The 25,004-nt window shown below is 47.7% G+C and overlaps 1 protein-coding gene across 3 annotated transcripts in view; it reads right to left on the bottom strand.

The window, feature by feature from the left end:
* The window catches only part of Scara5 (scavenger receptor class A member 5), a 98,124-nt gene extending 75,946 nt beyond the window's left edge, over positions 1-22,178 (bottom strand). For 2 of the 3 annotated variants that reach the window (XM_021182565.1, XM_021182566.1), the window contains exons 1-2: positions 21,831-22,178; positions 17,316-17,433 (exon numbers count right to left, since the gene is read on the bottom strand). In XM_021182565.1, the coding sequence (XP_021038224.1) occupies positions 17,316-17,430 (115 nt within the window). In that variant the 5' untranslated portion in view covers positions 17,431-17,433; positions 21,831-22,178. The remainder of the gene's footprint in view (positions 1-17,315; positions 17,434-21,830) is intronic. The other variant, XM_029469345.1, reaches the window with a different exon arrangement.
* Positions 22,179-25,004: the final 2,826 nt, after the last annotated feature.

The raw sequence follows: 25,004 nt of genomic DNA, 5'->3' as shown, positions 1-25,004 counted from the left end.
AGACCATAGACAGGGGCACCTGTTCTGGAAGAACTTGAGGGCTATATAATACCTAGAATTTTTGAGATGCTAGAGCAGTGGTTCTCAGCCTTCCTGATGCTGCAACCTTTTAATACAGTTCTTTGTGTGGTGATGGCACCCAACCATAAAATTATCTCATTGCTACTTCATAACTGTAACTTTGCTACTTTTATGAATTGTAATATAAATATCTTGATATGCAGGATATCTGATATGCAGGATATCTGATATGCAGGATATCTGATATGCAACCTCTGTGGAGTTCGTGACCCATGGTTTGAGAATCTTTGTGCTAGAAGTTCTGCATGCTACCTTAACTTTAATGTCAGCAACTAATTAAAAACTAAACAAAGGGGAAGGTGGAAATAAAAATGCATCTGGAATCAAAATCTGATCACCAGCTTGTAAACTTGTGTTTAAATTTACCAAAAACCATAGTAACTCCATCCTGTGCTGTCAGACCACCAGCATCTGGCGAAAATATAACAGCGATTGTTGTCATGGGCCTTACGGAGGGAGCACGTGTCTGGCTTCTTTGGGCTCACATCCAAAGTCAGCTAACTGAATGCCTGATGTACTAGTTGGTTTTCTTGGTGTTGTAATAAAATTCCCCACAAAAGCATCAAGGAAAAAAGGTTTTGGTGTCATCCGCACTGCAGGGTGTCAGGAGTGTGATGTCACACTGCATCCGCAGACAGGAAGCAAAGAGAGATGAACCCTAGTCCTCCATCCACTTTCTCCTTTTTATTCAGTACTGGAATTCTAGCCCATAGGATGCTGCTGTCCATCTTCAGCTAAACTTTTCTGGAAAGACCCTCACGGGTACACTGAGGGAAGTTTTTATGGTGATTCTAAAACCTAGTGAAGTTGGCAATCAAGAGTAACCATGCCGGGCATGGTGGCGCATGCCTTTAATCCCAGCACTTGGGAGGCAGAGGCAGGCGGATTTCTGAGTTCGAGGCCAGCCTGGTCTACANAGTGAGTTCCAGGACAGCCAAGGCTACACAGAGAAACCCTGTCTAAAAAAAAAGAAAGAGAGAAAGAAAGGAAGGAAGGAAGGAAGGAAGGAAGGAAGGAAGGAAGGAAGGAAGGAAGGAGTAACCATTATACCTGTCAACACAGTTACTTGAGAGACTGAAGCAGGAGGATGGCAAACTTAAGACTGTCCGGGCTACATGGTGAGTTTGGGGTCAGTCTGGGTAACTTACTGAGCCCTTGACTCCAAGTAAAAATAATAGGGCAGTTGGTAGTTCTGTGGTAGAGTGCTTGCCAAGTAGGCACGGGGCCCTAGGCCCTGTCCTTAGTATCACAAATAGCAGCTACTGTTAGTGACATACCTTGCATTAGGACTCAGGTGACCTGTTAACTCAATTTGTCCTTCAAAGACAGTCCTTAAATTCCACCCAGAGACCAAGAAACTTATAAACTTCCACCACTACTGTGTCAATTAAAAGAGGAAAGAAAGTAAGGGGCACTTCTCTACCCCACCCCAGACATTTTATCAGAACAAACGTGTGACATTCTTTTCAAAGAACAATGTCTCTGCCTGGCTCTCTGGAAATGATAGACCCCTCCAGAGGGACTGTCCTTTACTGCTCCTGACTGGAGCAGGTACTGAGAAGAAAAGGGTTGGCAAGAGATGCTGAAATCTTTGGTGTTTTGTTTTGTTTTGTTTTGTTTTAAGAAAAACCTTTGAAAGATGGTGGGGCACTTGCAATTTCTCGGTACATTTCATTGGCTTTGAGGATCAGCAAAGACCATGTTTCCTCTTGACAGTCCTTACTAATTCTTAGCCTCTGGAGGTTTTGTTACTACTGGGAAGTAGTGGGTGGCACTGGATGCCTTTGGATCCAAACAGTTCTGGATTCTCAGAAGTGTTTGACTTGAACATGTTCCCATTCATATATTCCACTTCATTGTAAACACTGCCTTTAAAACACCAAGCGGGACAGTCTCAACAATCTTGCCGCAAAACATCAGGCACAACTCAAAGCTAACTGCCAAAGAAATAAAAGTCAATGATCATTTCCCTCAATCCTTAATTGTTAGCAAATTTGGAGAGGCAAAATTTTCACTAGCATTTGAACAGAAAATCATTCTAACTTACCTGAAATTATCTTTCTAGAATTCTCTATCTCTTTCTATACTAGAATGCAGCTGGTTTTACTCCTGCACAGGTAGGCTCTGGGAACACTTCTACTTCTGGTGAGAGCTAGCTTACTGACCCTTTACAGAGAAAAGCCTGCCTCCTGAAAGAGCTAGGACGGTAGGCACAGCATTGTGTAATGCACATTATCACAATGGGAGTCCCATCTGTCTTACTCTGGGTCTCCCTTCCCTGAGTCTCAGAACACATAGGAGGAGGAAACTGACTGCTATGTACATTCCTTAGTCAAATCCAACCTTTTCCATTTGTATGCATGTCACTAGCTTGCCACAGGAAGAGTGTTGAGTTATACATTGCACAGTAGCACAATATTTTTTTTTTATAAAAAAAAAAGAGAAGCCCTCTTCCTTTTATCTTTTATTTGAACACCCACCTGTGATGGATCCCTTTGTCAAAAAAACACAAGGAGATAGACCTTCCTTTGAAATGGCATGTTTTTTTTTTTTTTTTTAGGAAGCTTTAATCCCTCCCTAATACTAAAGAAAGCAGTTCCAAATACAGCAGGCTAAGGGCTTCAGACATAGATTTCCACAAATCTTTGGATAAGCAGAACAAAAATACCATAGCAAGATGCTTAGAGGATATAACACCAAGGGAAGGGAAGAGATTAAGATGAAGACTAAGGAGCTTTTGTTGTCGCTGTCCTTTTTCCTCTCTCTCTCTCTGTGTGTGTGTGTGTGTGTGTGTGTGTGTGTGTGTGTGTGTGTGTGTGACATCTCTCACTGAATCTAAAACTTGCCCATTTGACTAGATAGCCGGGCCAGAGAGCTGGAGGCGTCTCCCTGTCTGTGCTGGAACGGCAGGTGTGCATTCACCGTCAAGTCTGGTTTCTCACGTGGACTAAAGGGGATCAAAGTCAGGTCCCCAAGCTTGTGCAGCGAACGCTCTACTGACTGAGCCATCTCCCCAGACCGCAGAGGATTTCTTGTTGCTTGGTCTTTTTGGCTAAGATCAAGTGTAGAAGCATATTTTTGAGCAACATCTTTATCTTTAAAAGATGGCAAATTTGGGACTTTCCTTGCACACCCCTGGCTTTCTCAGAAAATGTGTGTGTAGAGTAAACTGTCATACAGTATTGACTAACCAGTAGATTTATAAGCAGCCACAGACCTATAAAGGTATATATGAGGGAGAGGCATACCCTGCCTCCATCCTGGTTCCTAGACAGGGGCTTGGCACATGTCAATCAACAAGTATAACCACCTCCCTCCAGTAATCCCAGAGGACAGCAAGGAGGCATGTGAATAGAGTGACATGGTCCAGAAAGTGCTCTGGTAGAGGCAGTGAGTCTATCTGAGGGGGGAGTCTCCATAGAGAGATCCCACACTGGTGAGCCTGAAGGACGGGCTTGACTGAGAGGCTGATGTCCCCCTGTTTCTCCAGCCTCATGGTTCAGTGAGCAGCTGTTGTAGATTCCAAAGCTGAGACTCCGAGAAGAAAATGTTCTTCCCAATGCGAGAACAGTTCTGAAGAGAGAGTCCTGGCAAAGCTGCTAGCCATTAGGTTTTGTTGTTGTTTGCAGCTGAAGGGACATGGTGACCAGATTGATGGAGAGAAAATGGTGAACGACAACAAAAACCTTCCAAGCCAGTGGCTCTCAACCTGTGGGTCTTGACCCCTGGTGTGGGGAGGGTGTCAAATGACCCTGTCACAGAGGTCAGACACCTAAGACCATCACAAAACATATATATCTACATTATGATTCATAACAGTAGAAAGGTTATAGGTATGAAATATCAACAAAAGTAATTTTATGGTTGGGGAATTGCCACAGCATGAGCAACTGTATTAAAGGGTGACAGCAAAGTTTAGGTTAGGAAGGTTGAGGAATCCTAGCTCTAAGAGGATCATGGGAAAGGAATTCCCTCAGGCTACGGCCTCTGAAAGAAACAGCCAGTGACCAGGAAGTGATGGACAGGGCCCAAGAGGTCAGTAGAGGTTGAGGCTAACAGCTCTGAGCAAGTTGAAAACTAAATCCACATAAAGTGATCTAAAGAAAGAGCTCAGAGTTCCAGTATAGGAGATGGTGGTCTAGGCTCAGTGTGCCAGCATAGGAGATGGTGATCTAGGCTCAGTGTGCCAGCATAGAAGATGGTGGTCTAGGCTCAGTGTGCCAGTATAAGAGACAGTGATCTAGGTAAGGAGCAGGTGGCTGCTACTAACTGCTGGTGCCTCTCCATCTTTAAATATCTGTGCTTGCATGCTGTCTATACTTTTTTTTTTTTTTTTAAACCATGGCCAGGTTTCCCAGGCACTTACATTCTTGACATCATCTCTCTTTTGAAGTTAATTTTATTTAGGGAAAAACTGTAACATCATGACACGTGCATTAACATCCTCATAGTAGGTAGATAAAGATTAAGAATGTTCAGGAAGGGATTAGGGAGAATGGCTGTTGGTAAAGGGCTTGCCTTTCAAGCATGAGGACTTGAGTTTGAGTCCCAGAACACACACACACACACACACACACACACACACACACACAGCCATAATGGTAATCCGACAACTAGGGAGGTAGAGACTGGGGTTCACAGTCTAGCTCACTTGGTGAGTTCTAAACTAGTGAGAGACCCTGTCTCAAAAGAAAAGAAAGAGAGGTGTACATCAGTTGAGGACCAACATGCATGATTGTCCTCTGGTTACTTTTTATATCCACACACACACAGGCACACACAGACACACACACATACATATACACATGTATACACTTACATACACACGTATACATATACATAAATACATACACATGCATACACACATACACACACACACAAATACACACAGAGACATATATATACATATACACAAACACATATACACACATCCACACACATACATACACACACACACATATACACAACACACATAAAGGCAGTACACCGAGGATTACTAAGTATCATCAAGAGAACTATGCCAGGACCTCACACACATCTCTCATTACATGCAACTGTTGGCGTGAGCTTCTGTCGACTCCACATACTGCAGTCACCTTCCTGTTCCTGGGAGCAGCAAGGCTTGGTAAGGTTCTCTGCAGGAATGTGAGCACATTTATTTTTGCTGGAAAGGTCATCTCTTACACTGGTCTCATACAAATAAATAATTGGCAAATTTCTACTTGGCTACAAAATGCAACTTGGAGCAAAACTTTGTTCTGAAAAGACAAGCGACGGCTTGGCTCTCCCTACACACCCAGGACTTCCAAATACCACTGGGTGCCCACGTAGGTAAACCGTGTAATCAATTCCCTGGACCTGAGTTAACTTTCTTCGACATTCTTTGGGCTAAGCTCCACTCTGCACATTCTCATTCTGATCCAGTGATGAAATCTGGGGCATAGGAGTCTTTGGTTCTAGAACAAGTCACTTGTCACAGCAAGAGAAAATGTGAAGACACATTTTTGGACAGAAAACGAAATATCTATTGGGGGGGGGGACATTTGATTTCTTTCGATAGGATATATCCAAAATGAGAATGTCTTAAAGTATTTTATTATTCCCAGAGGTTAGAAGTGTGGAGTACTCTTAATAATGAGAGCAAGAGTGTGCCCAAAGAAGAGTGTCAAGCAGCCCAGCCCTGTCACGAGGGCAGGAATGGGTGTGGGGACCCTGGAGGGAGATTTAAAGACTCTCTGTCATGTAAGGGCTGTGAGGCCAGGTCAAAGCATCACACGCTGTCCCTCATCAATACACTCTTCCCCTCAAAACGTAACTCTCACTTCCTCTAGAAATAATGTTTGAGTTTTTTAGTTATAATTTGAGTCTTTGGGGAGTTATCTTCTTAAATTTGTTTTTCTTCCCATATACAAATGTACTTGCAAGTTGGGCCTGGTAAATCAGGTCTTTATCTCTAAAGAAACTACGTGGAAACAACAGCAAACAGGGGATGGGGTGATATGGAATCCACAACTTGAGTTGTTACACTCAGGACAGTCCTTTGCTTTGGTTCTCACTGGTCCCAGGCCCATAAACAGCAGGTGGGGCTAGCTAGCATTTTATTACTGGGAGGAACCTCGGGGCTCAGCTCATCCAAGGATCTCCATTAAACCTGCCCAAGTCTGACTTCATTAAGATCAGCTTCATTCTCAAACTGGTTACTCATCCCTCACGCTGTTTTCATTGTACAATAGGCACAGTTGTGAGGCAGCCCCAGATGACCTCGGTCTCGGCTGCTGCTGGAACTCTGTGCCTTTAATGGGGACTCCATTTAGCTTTGCTCATAAAAGGGAGGAAGACGCCCATGCAGCAGGGGCCATGCAGAATGGAAGCCTCTGGCCTGAAGGGACAGTGGGCCATGCAGTAAGTCTTACTAGGACCTTAAACATCTTTGATATGGTGATACATGCCGCGGTCTTCCTTGTATATTCTGGAGAAATCTCTCCAAACCCTTGAAACCTCAAGAGTAAAGAGAATGCCTTTTGAGCATCTGTAAGATAGGTGGGGCCACCTACGGAGCTTTAAAATCAGCGTGGCTACCAAAAAGAGCAAAGTACACAGAGAGGGATGGAGTGCAGTCCTCCTCTCAAGCACTAAGAAGCAGAAAGGGATAAAGGCTGATTGTAATAACTAGTGAGTTACTTAATCATGCTAGATAATAATTAGATAAAACAAAACAAACCAAGATAAAATACTGGTTTCTGGAGGCTTCGAGAACTTGTGGATGGTGCTGGAAACGGTGTCTCCCCGGAGGTGATAGGGGTTCTGTGCTTCTAACCCATTACCTCATCCTACACAAAGTTTCCCTGTGGTTGTCAAGCAGTGTCCTTGGTAACACCTATTGTAATAAATGGGGACATGCAGTTAAATAGTGTTTTCCTGAGCCCTGAGCCACTGAAACCAATTAGACCAGAGGACGAGGCTCATGGGAACTGATTTATAGGCAGGATGAGAAGTGCATACCACACCTGGGGTGCATGAGTGGGCTCTCTAATGGAGACAGTGTTAAGACCTCTCTGTCTGTGGGGTCTGATGCTGTTTGCAGGAAGATACTGTCAGAATTGAAGTGAATAAGAAGACAGCTAGCTGGTGCCCAGGTGCTACGGAGCTGGCTGTTGATGGGGAGAAGCCCCTCCCTCTCTTGGATGAGCTGAGCTAAAGTATTCTGCGTTGATTGTTGACAGGGAGGGGGAAAAGAAAACCCAACAGCACCGCTTGGCTTGGCTGTATCCTATCTCAGCACAGCTAACTGGGTTACAGTGAGCAGCAAACAGTGATCCTGCTTCACCTCAGGCCTTGCTTAGTCCTGGGGAAGACAGGCTAGAGCAGAAAGAAGTGATCACCCATATTGTCAAAGGGGTCTGAACCTTTCACACCCATTTCTAAGAAAAGGAGAGAAGGTGGTAGAAAGGGCAGCCTGAGCTAATTCCACTTCATGGGGCTCTAGGAGAGCCCCCTCCTAACACTTCCAGATTGTCTTGTCATTTTGTTTCTGTGACCCAAACCCCATCTGTTCCCCTGGTTCCTCCAAATAAAGATTCTTAGAAAACAGTCAATGGCTTGTGCTTATCTTTCACAGGAAACCAATGTAAGGACAGCCTGCTGTGCCTTTAGAGCTAAGACAGAGATACAAAAAGAGTCCAGAGGTAAGCAGGCAAGGTGAGCCAGCTAGTCACTATGTGGGATGGAAAGAGCCATGGAGTTACCACTATTCTTGCCCCAAGTGGAATCATATTATATCAGGTTTCCTTAAAAATATGTATATAGTGCCGGGCGTGGTGGCGCACGCCTTTAATCCCAGCACTCGGGAGGCAGAGGCAGGCGGATTTCTGAGTTCGAGGCCGGCCTGGTCTACAAAGTGAGTGCCAGGACAGCCAGGGCTACACAGAGAAACCCTGTCTCGAAAAACCAAAAAAAAAAAAAAGTATATNATATATATATATATATATATATATATATATATATATATCACTTGAGGTAACAATGCTTTCACCAAGAGCCATAGACTAACAAAATTCCCAGTGCCAGGCATGAGAAACCTCCCTTCGAGCTGTCGGTCAGAGGAGTCAAAAAGAATCCCAAAGGCCTTTTACCATGGCCTTTGCTTGCCTCTTAGAACTTGAAGGTGACAGAGACCCTATTGCTGAAGTCACCATGTATTTGGACACATGATTCGGAGGAACTGACCTGGAGAAGCCACCTTCTCCCTGAGGAGTATCTGAAAATTGTTGGGGTTTTTTAGGCAGGGTTTCTCTGTGTAGCTCTGACTGTCCTGGGACTCGTTCTGTAGACCAGGCTAACCTCAAACTCAGAGATCTGTCTGCTTCTGCCTCCCAAGTGTGTACCACCACAATCCAGGTAGTATCTGTAGAGTCGTTGTAAGCTGCCAAGAGAGAAAAAGCAATCGATAGTCTTACCCAGCTGTAAAGCCTACAGACCACACCAATGACCAGCAAGGCAAGATATCCCCAAGGGTACAGTACAAGACGTAGTACCTATGTCATGCAGGCAGCCAACCGCTGTCTAAATTGGACTTAAGGCTAATTCAACAAGAGAGAATTAATGTCTGGTACATTAAACATAGACAACTACCAGCTACCGGTGGCTGGGAGGCCACAGATCATACAGGAAAACCTGCTCCAGCCGCTTACCTAACTAAGCCAGTGTAATTCCTAACTGCACTCTAAATACTTCTTCTTTTGCTCACAGTAAGTGTAGCTCTTGCCCCTCCTCAAAGAAGCATCTTTCTGCAGCAGACAGAGTCCATTACATGAAGCCGTGACTACTCAAAATGAAGAGAACGGTTGACTGTGGAGTGCCCAAGCCCAACAGATACATCTCCCATATAACTCCCATACCCATGGCTGAGAGAACATCACTGAAGAGGGGACAGGAAGATTGTAAGAGTCACAACAGGGAAGCCATACCTGTGAAATCTCAAAATTTTGGTCACTTAAACAAGACTGATAAAATGTATCAATGTGGACCAAGGTTTGGATGCCCAACTGCTGGATAAAGAACTACAGGCAATTAATGCTGTGGAGAGAAAAAGATCTGCTTCTGCTAGAACAAGCCCCTGTTGGGTTATCCAATACTCAGTGGTCAGCCTTGAACAAACGGGAGTAGTTGGGGTGGGAGACGGGGTGAAGGGTGGAAATGATGTCAACACAGCACTCACATATGAAATTCTAAAAAAAATAATAAATGTTCACTTAAATAAATGAAAGGCAGTGCTCCTGCTTTAAAAGGATGCTACAAATACAGGGAGGGGGGCGCGGATGGCCTAAACATCCAGGATTTCAAAGAGCACCAAGCCTACAATTCTGCCTACATTCAGGTCAAAAGATCCCGTTCTTGGGCTGGAAAGATGTCTCCGTCAGTGAAGTGTTCCCCTTGCAAACACTAGGTTCATCCTTAGATGAGCCTGAGTTCATCTCTAGAAGCCACGAAGAAAGCTGGGCACAGCAGTGCATGCTTGTGATCCCAGCACCAAGGACAGAATCAAGCAGGCCCCCAGGGCTGACTGCTCAGCCATCCCAGCCGGACCGGTGAGCTTCAGGTCAGAGAGAAAAACAAGGTGTGTGATACATGAGAAATAACACTAAAGGCAGACCCCCGACTTAGACACACACATACACACTCCACAACAAACTAACTAACCAAAGCACCCCCTGAAGACCATCAGCTTGTAGAGTAGCCCCAAATTCCAGTAAAGATTCCAATTCCTCTTCTGTCCCTGTCAAATGCCTGAGCTGAAAACGTTTGTAACGTGGAAGTGAGGGACTCAGGCAGGTCTGCATCCCCGGCCCAGCTCCTTCCCCGGCTGTGCCTGAGTGAACTGGCTTCCCCTTCCGATAGGGAAAAATCAAGTTTAATGCCCCTGTCTTCTCTTCCTCCCTTCTGCAAGCAGTTGCAAGCAAAGGCTTGGGAAGGGTCACATGGGAAGGGTCACATGGGAAGGGTCACATGAGAAGAGTCACATGAGAAGGGTCACATGGGTGTCTGCTTTTGAAAACAGGAAATGTTGAGCCATCTGAAAGGGACTGAGCTTGGTGTGTCTCTGAAGGCTGCAGCTGGGCCACCTCCACCCCCAAACAGAGCAGGGCGTGCCGCTGAAGGAAGCTCAGCATCTCTGAGCAAAGATAAACAACACACGTTTAATGCTGGGTTTGTCTGTGGTCTTCTATTTAGGACCCTCCTCCTTCCTTCCCTCCCTCCCTTCCTCCCTCCCTCCCTCCCTTCTTTCCTTTTCCTTCTTCCCCACCTCTCCAAGGGTTTCAGGGTCTCAAACAGATAAACAGAGAAACACATGGAACTGAGTGTCTACTGTCATGCATGATCCTGGGAGGACAATGACATTATTTTCATTTAAGGATGAGGACTCTGAGCAAAGCCAACCCCCAGGCATCAGATGGCCCGCTCCTATGCACAGACTTTTTAGATTTAAAAAAAAAAAGTGGTCTAGGGGCTGGAGAGCTGGCTTAGCAGTTAAGAGCACCGAAGACCCAGGTTCTACATTCCAGAACTCACATGGCAGCTCACAACTGTCTGTAACTCCAAGGTTTGACTGACAGCCTCACACAGACATATCTGCAGGCAAACACCAATGCACATAAAATAAGAAATAAATAAAATCTTAAAAAAAAAAAAAGGTGAGACACCCACTAGACATAGAACAGGGTCTTGGAGCTGCAATCACCTTGGGCCTGAGGATGCCTCAGACATGAGACAGAGTAACTGGAACTCAGAAAGGAAAAGCTTTCCTAGAAAGGTCCCCTAGCCTGAGGTGGCCCTGTAGAGCAGGTCTTGAGGTATAGGACACATTCGAGCCCCCATGTCTTCCCTCCTGCCATCTCCTGCTAGGGCCCCTGGTACCTGAACTGGAGGAGACATGAAGCAGAGTGCAGAACAGGGTCAAGTGGTATCAGAGCCACACACAGGCGTCTGCACCAGGCCTGAGGACCTGTGCCCAGGCCCACAGTGGTTTGTGGGTGGCCTATGATCTGACAGAAATTCTGACCTCTTCTTCCCTCTCTTGGCTTGAAGAGGAAAGCCAGCAGGATACCAGGCCACCAGCATCCCCAGTGGGCACAGCCCAATCTACCAGTACTCTCTGCTCTTATATAACAGGGCATGTCTCCTGGTGTTACAGTACTGAACAGGTTAACACCCGTATTCTGCTCTAACCATGTGAAGGGCGGTGACCCTCAGTGAGGTCATAGCCAGACCTTATGAGCAACCCAGCAGCTACGCCAGGGACGTTTGATGGATGGAAGGTAGATGCAGCAAGTCCCCTGGGAGAGTAATTTAATTTTATAGGGAAGAAACGAGGGACCAGGGAGTCCAGGCTGCAGGCATCCTGCCACTACTTAGAAGCACATGCAACTCATTACCTTCCCTGGCTTCCCACGGGGAGCCGTGGATGACGCCACGAGTGTGGTGGGACGGGCTGAGGCCACGGAGAGATCAGGATTATGTTTTCCTAACTCTAACACCTCTCTCTGGGACACACACACACACACACACACACACACACACACACACACTTCAGAGGAGGCTGGCCTAGCCAGGCACCTTCCATTCCCGGGACTCCTCTGTGTGTTAGAGCCAACCTGGAGCAATCCTCAGCTGGCTGAACAGGCAGAGGCTACAAAGGCTGGAGGGGGGAAGGTGAGGAGCTGTGGGAAGGAACCTGGGAGAGAAGGAAAGGATAGGAATCAGGACTGGCTGTCAGCTGAGTTTCAGTTTAGAGGGATAACCAGTGAAGACCACATGGAGCAAAGAGCTCTTCAGGTCTTTTCTAGGCAGTTTCTCCTAAACATTTCTGATGTGACATCCCCTGTGCTACTGCCTAGCAGGTGGTAGCCCTGCCCTTAGCCTTACAGTCTACAGTGGGCTCCAGGGAGACTGCTGAGCAATAGGACACAGAAAGGAGGAAGCAGCCTCAGAGGTACAGAAAACCTGAGCTACAGAGGCTATAGTGGAGGCGGGCAGCTGGAAGGATGGGAGGATGCTGCATGCAGGGGGCCAATGATGGAACAAGTCCCTCCCCTTTCTTTATCACCTGGGAAAAAAGAATAGAGGAGTGGAGGCATGGGAAAGGAGAGAAGAAGACAAAAGCTAGGAGCAAGCAGAGGGAGAGAGAGAAATAGATTGGACAGAAGGGGGCAACAGTTGTGAGTAGTAGAAGCTGCAAGGTGGTTGCAGGAGATATGGTGGAGGAGGCCCTTCCTGTCCACCGAGGACACTTCCTGGCAATGGACCCTCTAGCCCAGCATGTAGCACGAGGCTTCGACCCTCAGACCTCTCTCACTTCTCCTAGACACACTGTTTCTATGCTCTGGAATTTCTACTTTAGCCTGCAAAGCAGGAGCTCTTGGCCCTCCAGTCCTTTGTCTCTGATCCTCTCATGAAGAGTGTAGGACACAGCAACCAAATAAGAGTCAGTACCAGGTGCAACCAGACACACACACACACACACACACACACACACACANACACACACACACACACACACACACACACACACACATACACGTACATGCTTGCCAGCTAGGTGATCAGTGTCCTCCCATGAACGCCTTGCTGCACAGGACTCCACTGGTAGTCAGTGGCAGTCCCAGGCCACATCCCTGAAGGTAGCTTTGCCAAGCAAAAGGCAGATTCTGTGTCTCCAGTCTTACCTGTCTCCCACTCAGTTTCTCTGTCAGTTCAGAATCCAGAGGAGGGGATCTTAAGGATTGTCAGCCAATACTTTCCTATTCTTTTCCCAGAAAAGAACCTTGAGTGCCGGGCGTGGTGGCGCATGCCTTTAATCCCAGTACTCGGGAGGCAGAGGCAGGCCAATTTCTGAGTTCAAGGCCAGCCTGGTCTACAAAGTGAGTTCCAGGACAGCCAGGGCTATACAGAGAAACCCTGTCTTGAAAAGCAAACAAACAAACAAACAAACAAACAAACAAAAAGAACCTTGAACCAAAGGCAGAGAGGCCCTGAGTCAGGCTTCTGTCCTGTTGCTACTTGAGTGGCCTTGGATAAATCATACACTAATATCACTTCCTGAGTGCCTGCTACCTACAGAGTTCCCAGAAAACCCAGAGAAGAGCCTGTCACCTTCCCTGGCTTCAAGACATTTGGAGTGCAGTAATGATGGAAAAAAATCATACACACACACCATACACACACACCATACACACCACACACAATACACACACCATATACACACCACACACACATTATATGCACCATATACACATACCATACACACACACAATACACACACCATATATATACCATACATACACCATACACATACACACACCACATATACACCATATGCATACACACACAATACACATACCATACACAAACACACACACACAATACTCACACCTTATGTACACCACATAATACACATACCATATATATATATCATACATACACACATACATACATGCACACCACCCAGAGAAGAGTCCAGCCAGCTAGAATACACTATATTTTACAAAATTATTGGTAATGGTTTATATCTCCCAAACAGACTCAGGTGTTGAAGCTTCCTTGGTCCACAGTGAGGTGGATCTGGGTTCTCCTTTAATTGACACCATGATGGGCTTGTAATTTGACATCATTTGTAGGTGGTGGAAACTTCTGAAACCTAGGTCTGCTCGGACGAAGTAGGTCACAGGAGGCATGTCCGTGGGGACTGCAACTTGTCCTGAACTACTCCCTGCTTCCTGGCCACTGTGAAGCCAAAAGGCGGCCTCCTCTGCCTGTGAGCCACTCATCATGGTATCCTGCTCTAGTCTGGCTCAGAGCATTGGATCCAGCCAATCATGGGCTAGAACCTCCCCAACTGTGATCCCCAAAATCCCTTCCTCCTGTAAGTTGTCCCTGTCAGGTGTTCTAGGCAGTGGCTGGAAACCAAGCACAAGCTCTGAGAGCCAGAGCAAGGATGTGCCTGGAGAAGCGGGTCTATGGGGCATAGAGCAGGGGGTGGCACTTGAGGTGATAGGTGGGGCACAGGTAGGTGAAGAATATGATGTGAGAAGACGGTGGCTGCCTCAGGAGCTGGGCAAGAGCAAGAAGGTACAAATAGAATTGACAGACTCATGTAGGGAGTGCCATCATTTGGCAAGGACGCCAAGAGAGACCTGGAAAGGATGTACCCCGGACAGGACCTCTGTCTAACATGAGTACTTATACTCACAGTTCTTTCATATATATATAAAATTATTATTTTTATTTTATGTGCATTGGTGTTTTACCAGCATATGTGCCTATGTGAGAATGTTGGACTCCTTGCAACTGGAGTTACAGAAAGTTGTGAGCTGCTGAGAATTGAATCCAGGTCCTCTGGAAAAGCAGCCAGTGCTCCTAACCATTAAGCCATCTCCCCAGTCCCCACCCAAAGTTCTTAAAGTCACACCTGAATAGCCAGGCTGTGTTTTAAGGATCTTGCTCCATGCCAAGACCCAAGAGCCAGCCTCCAATGAGAGGAAACACTCGTTCTCCACTCCCACTCTACCTTGAGGAGGCAGCCGTAAGGGGGGCCTGGAGCTCAGCCAACCCTTCTCCGTTTTAATCTACTGGAGGCCTCTGGGATGGGCCTGGCCCAGGCTTCCATCCGTTTGTTATCTCCTTCCAGCTTCCCCTTGCCTCTCTTGGACTCCCTCCTCTCCCTCCTCTGTTTTGTTGTCCAGAGAGGAAGGTCAGAAAGAAAGAAAGAAAAAAGCACCAGGGCCCTTCCAAAACAGACCCACAGATTTTGCCTAACACAAATCTTCCCACTCCTGTGTCCCCTCCTCCCAGAACCTACGGGCCTGGGACAAAGAGTAAAGTAATACGGAGAACTCAGAAGCAGAGAGCGAAGGCGTCTGTTTTGTTGATTTTAGATTCCAAGGTCCGCAAGCTCTTGTCCATCCTCGCACTCCTCCACTCTTTAGTATTTAGAGAGTGCTTGGTTCTGGTCTGGGGGTCAGAGGCATCAGTGAGCAAAGCACTCCTCCTCCTTTGGAGAAGGTGCCAGCCCTCCTCCAGCTTCCACACCGAGAACAAACAGTATAATAAACTGGAGAATTGCATAGTGCAGTCAGGAGAGAAAAGGTTGTGGAAGCAAGGAAAATGAGAGGGGAGGGGGCAGAGGTGGGAGGGCAGCAGGCAGGAGGCAAAATGGGAGGCCAGATGGTATGCACTCTGGAGTGGAGGCTGGGGAGAAGACTGGGGACTCCATCCTGAAGGCAGGTATCAGTGTGAGAGAGGGGAGTTTGGGTTCCTTGGCCATGTGCTCAGGGGCTGGGCTTTAATTGGCTTTTAAATTGGGTAGCATCATTCTCCAAGTCTGAATTTAAAGAGCCACACCCCTAAGGCAGTGACCTCAGAGATACCAGCTGTGTCCTCTTCTGGTGGATGGAGACACAGGCCTAAAGTCAGTCTGGAATCCACAGCTCCTGGCTTCACTGCACTGGAAACAGGGGCCCAGGGAAGCCCTGCTCGGGACACTAGCACAGCTGAGAGTCCCATCGATCACTGAATCACCAGTGCTCTCTGGCAGATCTCTCAGGTTGGCACCAGGAAGCACAGAAGCTGGGCTCATTGCTTGGTTTTGTTTCCCTGGTTGAAATGATTGGTTTTTTTGATCTGAGGTCCAGAACATAGGGGAGAGAGAAGGGAGAGGGGAGGAAAAAAAAAGTGGCAGTCCTGGTGACACCCCATGCTGCAGGCTTCGCCCCTACTTCAGGCCTGGTGTCCCAGGTTGACCCTGGGTGACTCCCTTCAACTACTCACAACCACGGTCCTTTCTGGCCAATCTCGGCCTCTTTAACAATGTGCTAATGAGAACAGAACTGGATCAAGAGCATGGTTCCAGCAACATCCTCACTGACTTCACACACACACACACACACACACACACCCCTTGTGGCATACACATGTACACTTGTGTTCTCTTCCCCAGGTGTCAGGATGCTGGCATAGTCTGGGGATCAAGCTGACAGAACCTTTCTCCAACTCTTCTTTTTCAAAATTTTTTACCTTGATTGACACCGTGATGGGGCTGAGCATCACCTTGGAGACTCATCTATCTGTGTGCTCGTGAGGATGTTCAGAGAAGTTTAACTGAAGGGGGAGACCCACCAGCACTATACCATGGGCAGGGGTCCCCAAGTAAATAAAATGGGGAAAGGGAGCTTAGCAACCCCGTTCATCATCTCTGCTTCTTGACTGGGGGTGCATTGTGGCCCCTGCCACCACGCCTTGTCTGCTATTATGCTCTGCGCCCTCAAATGGTGAGCCAAACATCTTACGGTCATTCTTAAGCTCTTCTCTGCTTTACCTCAACGTCCACACCAAGGGGACAAGCCTGCTCCTCCTATTAGCCATCATGAGCCTTTTGAGGGCAGGTGCTGTTCCAGTTTCTCTCCAGAGCATCCCTGATATCCAACATGTAGACTAGAACTCAGAGGAAGAGCTAAAAGCTGAGAGTTCCCAAGGGTGGGTCAAGGAACCCTACTTCAAAGCTCAGATCTCCTTATCTGACCCTCCTGTAGGGATGGTCCCCTCCTTCTTCTCCCAGACACCTCTTGCTTTCCTATATCTGCCCCTTTGTGAAAAAGGCAGAGCCCAGGCTGCTGAGAAAGGCTGTGGACTGTCACAAAGCAAAGAACCAGGCTGCACACTACACCATGGACAAGGGACTGCTTCTAGGTGCCCAGCCTGATGTCCCTTCAAAACAACCCTGTAGGTGCCATTCCTTTCCTCTCAGAAGTAGGGCGGTGTTCTCTTCTACATAAGCCCAGTGAAGAGTGGGTTTGTGAGTGAAGCAAGCTCTTATTAAATACCTGCCCAATAACAGAACAGATATGTACTAAATGCCTGCTTGCTGGTGCACAGGGAACAGGTGCTGGCAATTCTGTGCTGGAGCCTCTCTGAGGGACTAGTGAGTTATGGAATATTTGACGTCCTCTGTCTCAACCAGTCCATCTACAAAATGGGTTCTCATTTTGCTAATGATACAGGTTTACTGATATGAATGAGTGAGAAAAGTCACAAAAGAGATTTTTGGAGTTATGGCATTCAATATCTGCAGAACTAAATGGGGGAAGGCAGCAGGCACTGGGGTATCCAAAGCACAGTGGAAAGTAAGGATCTTCAACACCCCAGAAAGAACTTCAACACCCAAGACAGATAGAAGCACTCACCATCCTCACACAGGTTCAGCTTGGACAGGCTCCTGCCATCAAAGGGTTCTTCAAAGATGGAGCCGTTGTCACGGTCACTCACGGTGTGCAGGTACATGGCTTTGTTGTCCATCATATCCTGAAGCAGTAGAGACACCAGGAAGCATAGGGGACAAAGGGGACACAGAGTCAACTATGTGACAAACTAATGTAGAAACAGGTGCCCACCCATGGGACCCCAGCCTGGAGGTGCCCACCCATGGGACCCCAGCCTGGAGGTGCCCACCCATGTGACCCCAGCCTGGAGGTGTCCACCCATGTGACCCCAGCCTGGAGGTGCCCACCCATGTGTCCCCAGCCTGGAGGTGCTCACTCATATGACCCCCAGCGTGAAGCGGGGCTCTCTCTACACCTACAGGAGCTGGACCATCATCCAGGTTCTCGGGACCTTCCCCCTCCCCATCCCCCCACATCTCCAGCTCTCCTTGCTCTGTGCTAGAAGGCCAAGCATGGGCTCTGTCTTTTCTTTTCACCAGCTCTCTGTGGGGCTAGAGCCTTAGGCTGGGGACCCATGGTCACACTGGGCAGTACTTGAAAGAGACTCTACCACCCAAATGATGAGAGTAGCTCCTACAAGTGGTTCTCAACCTGTGAACCCCTTTGGGGATCGAACAACCCTTTCACCGAGGTTGCTTTAGACCACTGGAAAATACAGATATATTACAGTTCATAGCAGTAGTAAAATTACAGCTATGAAATAGCAATGAAATAATTTTATGGTTGGGGGGTCACCACAACTTGAGGAACTGTGTTAAAGGGTCACAGCATTAGGAAGGTTGGGAACCACTGTGTAAGCCTCAGTGACCTGGGAGGGTGGGATAATTGCAAGAAGGAATCTGAAAGCACAGATGCATTGACATGGGTTAGGGTCAGCTGAGGCCGTCAGATGGTCCCTAGCCCCACAGCAGGCTGTGGCAGGAATTCATCTCCCGAGGAGTCTAGCGGGTGAGTGGTCTCCTTAAGTCTTACTGAGCAACTGTTGGCCAGGAGGCTTCTGCCTACATGATGCGGCCAAGGCTGGGGCAGCGTCTTGAGCTCCTGTCTTGGGAAACTCTCACTTGAAGTGACCCAGCCATGCTGTTTGCATCACAGCGTGGCCCACACTGTCTCATTGTGCCGTGCATAATTGTGTGACTGGAAGGCCATCCTCAGAGCCTGTGCGGGTGGCTCTGGGGAAGAAGGTCTTTATGAGACCAGGGCTGGAAGGGATTTTCTGAGTTCTCTAAGATGGATTTGCATTCTTTGTGTAATGAGAAAAACCCTTTTTATAAAAACCGAATCTCAAAGCGTTTGTTTATACAAAATCCTTTGGCTTTTTCTTCACATACATGGCCTGTAATTTTACACATTACCCTCAGCAACAACTCTAACTGGCTGTAAGTGTGTGTCAACTTGTTTTCCTGATGTTCTTTAGCTGTCCGGTTATTTAACCAAAATAAAGAAGAGGGGAAGGAGAGGGAAGGAGTGGAGGGGAAGGAAAGCAAAGGGGGTAAAGAGGAGAGAAGGTAAGTCAGATGGGAGAGGCGTTTATTTATCTTCAAAGTGGGTTTTAGAAAAAACAAAACCCTTAGGAAGATGGGCACAAGCCCCGCATGGAGCAATGCGCAAGCCCCGTATGGACCAGATACACTGAGATCCTGAGAAACAAGCAGGACCCACAGCCCTGGGTGAGATGTACGGTGCCTGGAAGGTGCCGGTGGGGAGACAGAGACTGGGATGGTCTTAGGAGTCACCCTTCCCTCTTTAGAGGTAGGGCGTGGGGACAAAGAAGGAGGGGAAAGGGCAAAGCAAAACCATATGTTCTCTCTTTACAACTTGAGCTTGGTCTACCAGAGAAGCTTCAAGAATGGAGACTTGACCTTTGGGGAGGAGAAGAGGCTAAAATTGACCAGTGGCTGTTCAACTGCCCAAGCAACGACCCAGGATCGACGGGGTCTTCTGGTCTATCACACCAAGTAGGGGGGTGCCACATTCCCCTGCTCTGGCTCATTCACTTGGGTACACACACACACACACACACACACACACACACACAAGCGCTCCGGCACTGGTCTTTCTTCCAGTCTATGAGAGAGACAGGAGAGGGAGATGGTCCTTGGATCTATCAGGACTTCTCACATGCTACCACCTTCTAACAGCTCCTGCCCAGCCATTCTGTGCCTTTCCCCATGGTGTCCAATCTGCCAATCTCCTAACTGGTCTCCATCCAAGCCCTCCGCCCAGCAAGGGCCTCTAGGTGGGGCACTGAATGGCTCCAGCTCTACTCAACTATAGGGGATCCTCCCTGGTCTCAGGATGTGTGTGGTCCTTCCCCTCTGGCCTCAGTCTTAAGAAGCTACAAAGCTGGAGGCCACTGTCTATGCAGCCTGTGATAACTGTTGCTCTGCCAAAGGCAACTGTGGCTGTAGCCAGAGGTCCCCAGAACCTCTTTCATGCCACCTTCCTTCCCTCCTGATCAACTCCAGACCCCTGGGACCTAGAATGTGTCCACCAGCAACCCCTCCTAGCCATTCTCCCCACTGCCTGGATGGACTGAGCAATGGCCTAGAGGAAGGGCCCGGGACGGAGCAGGTCCAGATGTAAGAGGGATGACTTTGGAAATGGTCAATTCTTCACTACTTGGAAATAAAATGTAAGCATGTTCTGCCTACTCTGGTTTTATGTGGGGTTCTGTTTTCTCCTCTCAGAGTCCAGAGCAGGTTCTGAACTCTGAAATCCTGTTTTACCACCTATAGACCCAGTTTGTGCTCTCAGACACGTCACAGCTGATCTTCTAGAGTAGTGGTGATCACGGAAGCTGCTGGTGCATTGGAGATGCCCCTTGGGCCTTAGACTGATTGCCCCCAACTCCCCAAAACCTCCTGGGAGCACTTCCTGGGAGCCATGAGCAAGGCAGGAAGGCAGATCAATCATTTTGGCATTTCTGGTTTAAAGATAACTTAACCAAGATCAAAGAGGCAAGAATGGAAATAAAGAGTCAACGAGGCAGTAATTAGATGGATGGTTCAGGGGTCTCCACACACAGCACTGACTCCATCATGGGCTGCTGTATCAAAGGTATATATGTATGTCTGTTACTTTCAATGGCCACCTTCAGGGCCGCTGAAACAGGAGCTGCACTAGGCACACCAGAGGGGCAGCCAGTGCACATCTGTAAGGGCATGAGCAGAGGAGAAGGCTTGAAGGGGAGCCTGGGTCACATGGGTGGAACCCCAGGTCCCCTGGTGCTCAAGGGGCCTGAACTTCAGCTTTGCTCATCAGAAGGAAGCCACCCAGGGGTTATTATGAGTCATTCCCCACAAAGGGTGAGATGGGGGATAAGCATTGCTTCCAGAGTCATCTGACAGCTGCCCTGGGACACCCTCGAACCCTCTGCACAGGTGCCGGAGGGAGGGAGCTCACGGCACAAGGGCTCCTTTTATTATCTCTCAGTTTGGGAAGGTGTTCTACTTTGCTGACCTGTGATGTGAAGTCCACTCTGCGGACCACCTCCCTGGGAAGGGGGAAGCAAAGAGGACGCAGTGAGCATCATGTGAGCTGACACAGGAGCGAGGACCTTTCAAAGCCATGCAAGACAGGCGACAGTCAAAGACTGTAAAATTCTTTCTTCCTCAGCAGATGTGGATCTCAAGAGTCCTGAGGACTCCACGTTGCTCAAAAGGCCCCAGAAATGAAGTTGTGTGGGGGTTCCCTTCACAAAAAAGCAACCTCAAAAGTGGCTTAAGACTGAGGTTTGAACCCTGGTTCTGGAAGTTTCTCTGGGAGCACCAAAAGGGCTAAACTCCTGCTAAGGCAGGGAACTAGATCAGGGGCCTCGCTTGCGACTCTGAACCTTTTCCCGTGGGCTCTGATCTCTCACTTGGCAGGGCTTACAGCTTCTCTTTGGATTGCCTGGATTCTAAAACTCATTTAAACCAAATAAGCCACTGCAAATGTGGGCCCCAAGAAAAAGTTGCTAGCTAGGTCTTAAACCTGTTATTTTTCTAACTGGATTCATCAGTTCACTGGGTTCTAACTCACAGTTAGAGAGGCCCAGATGCTTCACTAACAACCTCCTGCATCATTAGTCCCACCCTGGTGTGTCTACACACATACACATGCCCATGCACAATGCATGCACATGCACCCATGCATGCACCCATGCACACTGCATACTGTGCACATGCATTTACTCCCTGAATAGGCTCTGGAGCTATAACATGAGACATAAGACAGCCAGAGATGCCACTGAAGCCACAGCATCCCTCTGGCATCTGGATGCGGGCTCACACACTACACAGCTCTAGTAACTGAGTCCTGGGGCCCATGTGTGTCTACAGGCTCAGATCCCTGGGACCCTCCCACCTGGACGCCTGCAACTCCAGGTCCTCTGTCTGCAGGACTTCCCAGCCCTCAGCTTCACCGGCACACTGCTTCCTCCATCTGCCCTTGGGACACCATTACCCCAAGCTTCTAGGTCAAAATGTCAAAACTCACCTGTATGCCCCGTGCTGAGGCTGGGCCCTGTCCCTTCAGTTCCCAGCGATTACCATGGTAGCCAGAGAGCTGACTGCTGCCCCACGAAGACCCAGAAAGTCCCTTGAAGCTTGTACCCACAGCCAGCCAAATCCAGATGGAGTCATATAGAAGGAGTCTTCAGGGTCACCTAGTGATTTATGTCAGGGCCACAGAGTCATTTCTATGGGAGGATCCCTTCAACAAAGTGGCTGAATAACGAACGGGTCTGCACGTGGGACTCCTTGTCTTGGTGCAGCGTCGGTCAGCCTCAGAAAGCGATCCGGAGATATTCTGTGGAGTCACCCGCAGCTCTGCTAGGTACTGACTGGGTGGGAGGTGCTCCAACCTCCAGTCTTTATTTAAAAAAAAAAAAAAAAAAAAAGTTCTAAAAGCAACTTCTAGAGGGAGTCTGGACTACGCCTGCCCCCTTGTGGCCATCCCCAGACTTACAACTCTCTGCACCGCATTCCAGCCCTTGGCTCTGGGACTCAGTGATTGTGTTAAAGGCTTTGCTCAAAATACTTTTTGGACAGCTTCTGAGAAAATGGCGGCTAGACCTGGTTTGTGACACACCCAAGGAAGCCAGTCTTGTAAAATTCATTGTAGCACAGAACTGGCGTTTCTCAATTCATTCAGCAAATTTGGCATTTCCTAAAGTTACATCCACTCCCAAAGGACTTGGACAATTCACACACTGGTGCTATTTAGAATAAAGTCTGAGGGTGGGGGTGGGGGGCTCTGAAAGAACTTCCCGAAGTCAAGATCAACACAATTCAGTAACAATGCCAGTGTCTGTGGAGCACAAAGACTGCACGAGGCACGAGAGAACTGGCCTGGGAGAAGCCCTCTGGTTGGAAGTCTGACTGGACCTCAAAGGACTGGAAATCTCAACACAAACAATTACCTTGTTAAAAAAAAAAAAAGGAGATACACTAGGATGGGCAATAGTGGAGTCCACAGGACCCTGACCTCTCAAGCAGGACCCGAGCTGGATCCCCAGCCCCCACATAAAAAAAAAGATGGTGTGGTGGCACACACTTTGACCCCAGTGCTGGGGAGCTATAGACAAGATGATTGCTGGGCTCACTGGCCAGACAGCTAACTTGCTTGAAGAGTTCCAGACCAGCAAGGGAACCTGTATTTAAAAACCCTCAATATAGAATGACGTCAGAATTTGACTTTAGTCCCCTCCCCCCATACACTTGTACACATGTACACATATGTACACACATACAGATACACACAATAAAATTAAACACAAATTGGAAGGATTAAAAAGAGATCCAAGCAGGTGTTAAAGAAGCAATGAATTCAGATGAGAACAGTGGGAAGAAAAAGACTATCAGAGAGACATGCCCTCCCTCCCTCCCCCAAGAACCCAGTGTGAGCCACAACTGGATAGATCAGATGATGGGGTCTGGACCAAAGTGTGCAGAAGCTAGCATTCATAAATAAGTTCCTGTTTGTTGGCTAAACACGAGAACAGGGTTTCAAGGTCAGATTTCTAACAGAAGGAGAGTCTGCCAAACTCAACTCTGCCCACAGTACAGCTGCCAACCCTCAGCTGACTACTCAGAAAAGCTTTAGTCAACTTCAGGGACCACGTCTCCTGACTGTCCCCAGGGGCAGCTTCTGCAGGACACTGCTTTACTGGAAGAAAAAAGCAGTCTTGTATAAGGAGGAGGAAGAGGAAGAGGAGGAGGAAGAGAAGAAAGGGGCACTTTTTGATATTATATACTATACATGCAGATAATGCATGCACTATTTCAAATGTTTTTCAAATACCTATATAGTTGTTTCTTGATATCCTCCTGAGGTTGGTTTCAGGACGCCAAAACCTCAGGCATTTAGATGCCCAGCATAAAACATCAAGGTGTTTGCTTCTTTATGGCCCTGCACAGCGTCCAGTCTACTCTAAACCATCTCCAGGTTATGTAGTCTACCCAACACAATGTAAATGTTATTGTGAACAGCTATCATACCGTATAGTTTCGAGAATTAGGATAAGGATACATTTTATTATTCAGTACAAACTCCGATTAATTAAAAAAAAATAGTTTTGATCTATAGTCAGCTTCGGTCTGCAGATTTGGACGCTGTTAATACAGGGAGGGACGTTGTGCTCCTGAAACCATTTACACAGAGATCAAGTGATCCGTCTTGGATCCCTCCAGCCTGTGAACTGCAGAGATGCAGTTCAGCCCTAGGCATTGCCGAGTCTAGGCCTGTAACCACCCCCTTTATTACTCCCTACAAAAATAATGCTTCTGTCACTCAACAAGTCACATCCCTGGGAATGGAATCTCTCATCTAGCGAGGTGCGTGCTCAGAATGTGACACTTGCAGACCGTCATTACACACACATATGCATCAGCAAGAAATGGAATGTGTCAGTTCCGTGGTTGAAGCTCACATCCCAGAAACTGAATCTCCAGGGCAGCAGTGCAGGGAGGCGGGGCCTATTGGGAATGGCAGGAGCCAACCACACTGTAAGAAGGATTTACAGAAATAGCTTCTCCTTGTCTGTCTGTTACCATAGCCAGACTCTCTCGTGCCTCCTGCCAAGTGATGACACTGTCAGAACACGACGGAAGCTGGCATTTTTATCTTGGACTTTCAGGTCTCAGATAGAGAAGAAATGAATCCCTGTCTGGTCTAGATTCCTGTTCACAGGCATTCTGTTTTATATCACAAATTAAGACAGTCGCTAAGACCAGGGGTGTCCTATGTATTCTTCACCTTTGTGGCTCCTGGCACCATAATACCTGACAAGGGAAGAAAGGCTTCCTTTGCCTCAAGACTTCAGACCACCCTGACAGAGAAGGTGTGGTGGATGCAAGAGGGGGTGGTGGAGGCTGTTCACAACATGGCAGACAGGAAGCAGTACCAAGGCAGGAAGCAGAGGCTGGGGCATAACTTCCACCAGTCAGACTCCACTGTGGAGAGCTTTGCTTGGCAGGAATCTGACATTGGCCAAGGACAAGAAAATGGGCTTCAGGCAGGAATCTGACTTTGGGCCATGACAAGGAAGTAAGCTCAGGCAGGAATCTGATTTTAGGCTAGAACAGGGAAGTAGGCTTCAGGCAAGAATCTGATCTGGGGCTAGGACAGGGAAGTAGGCTCAGATATCTTGATCCTCCTGATAAGCCCTTA

This window comes from Mus caroli, chromosome 14 (assembly GCF_900094665.2).
Source record: "Mus caroli chromosome 14, CAROLI_EIJ_v1.1, whole genome shotgun sequence".
NCBI classification, from domain to species: domain Eukaryota; kingdom Metazoa; phylum Chordata; class Mammalia; order Rodentia; family Muridae; genus Mus; species Mus caroli.
This window is presented reverse-complemented; position numbering and strand designations above follow the sequence as displayed.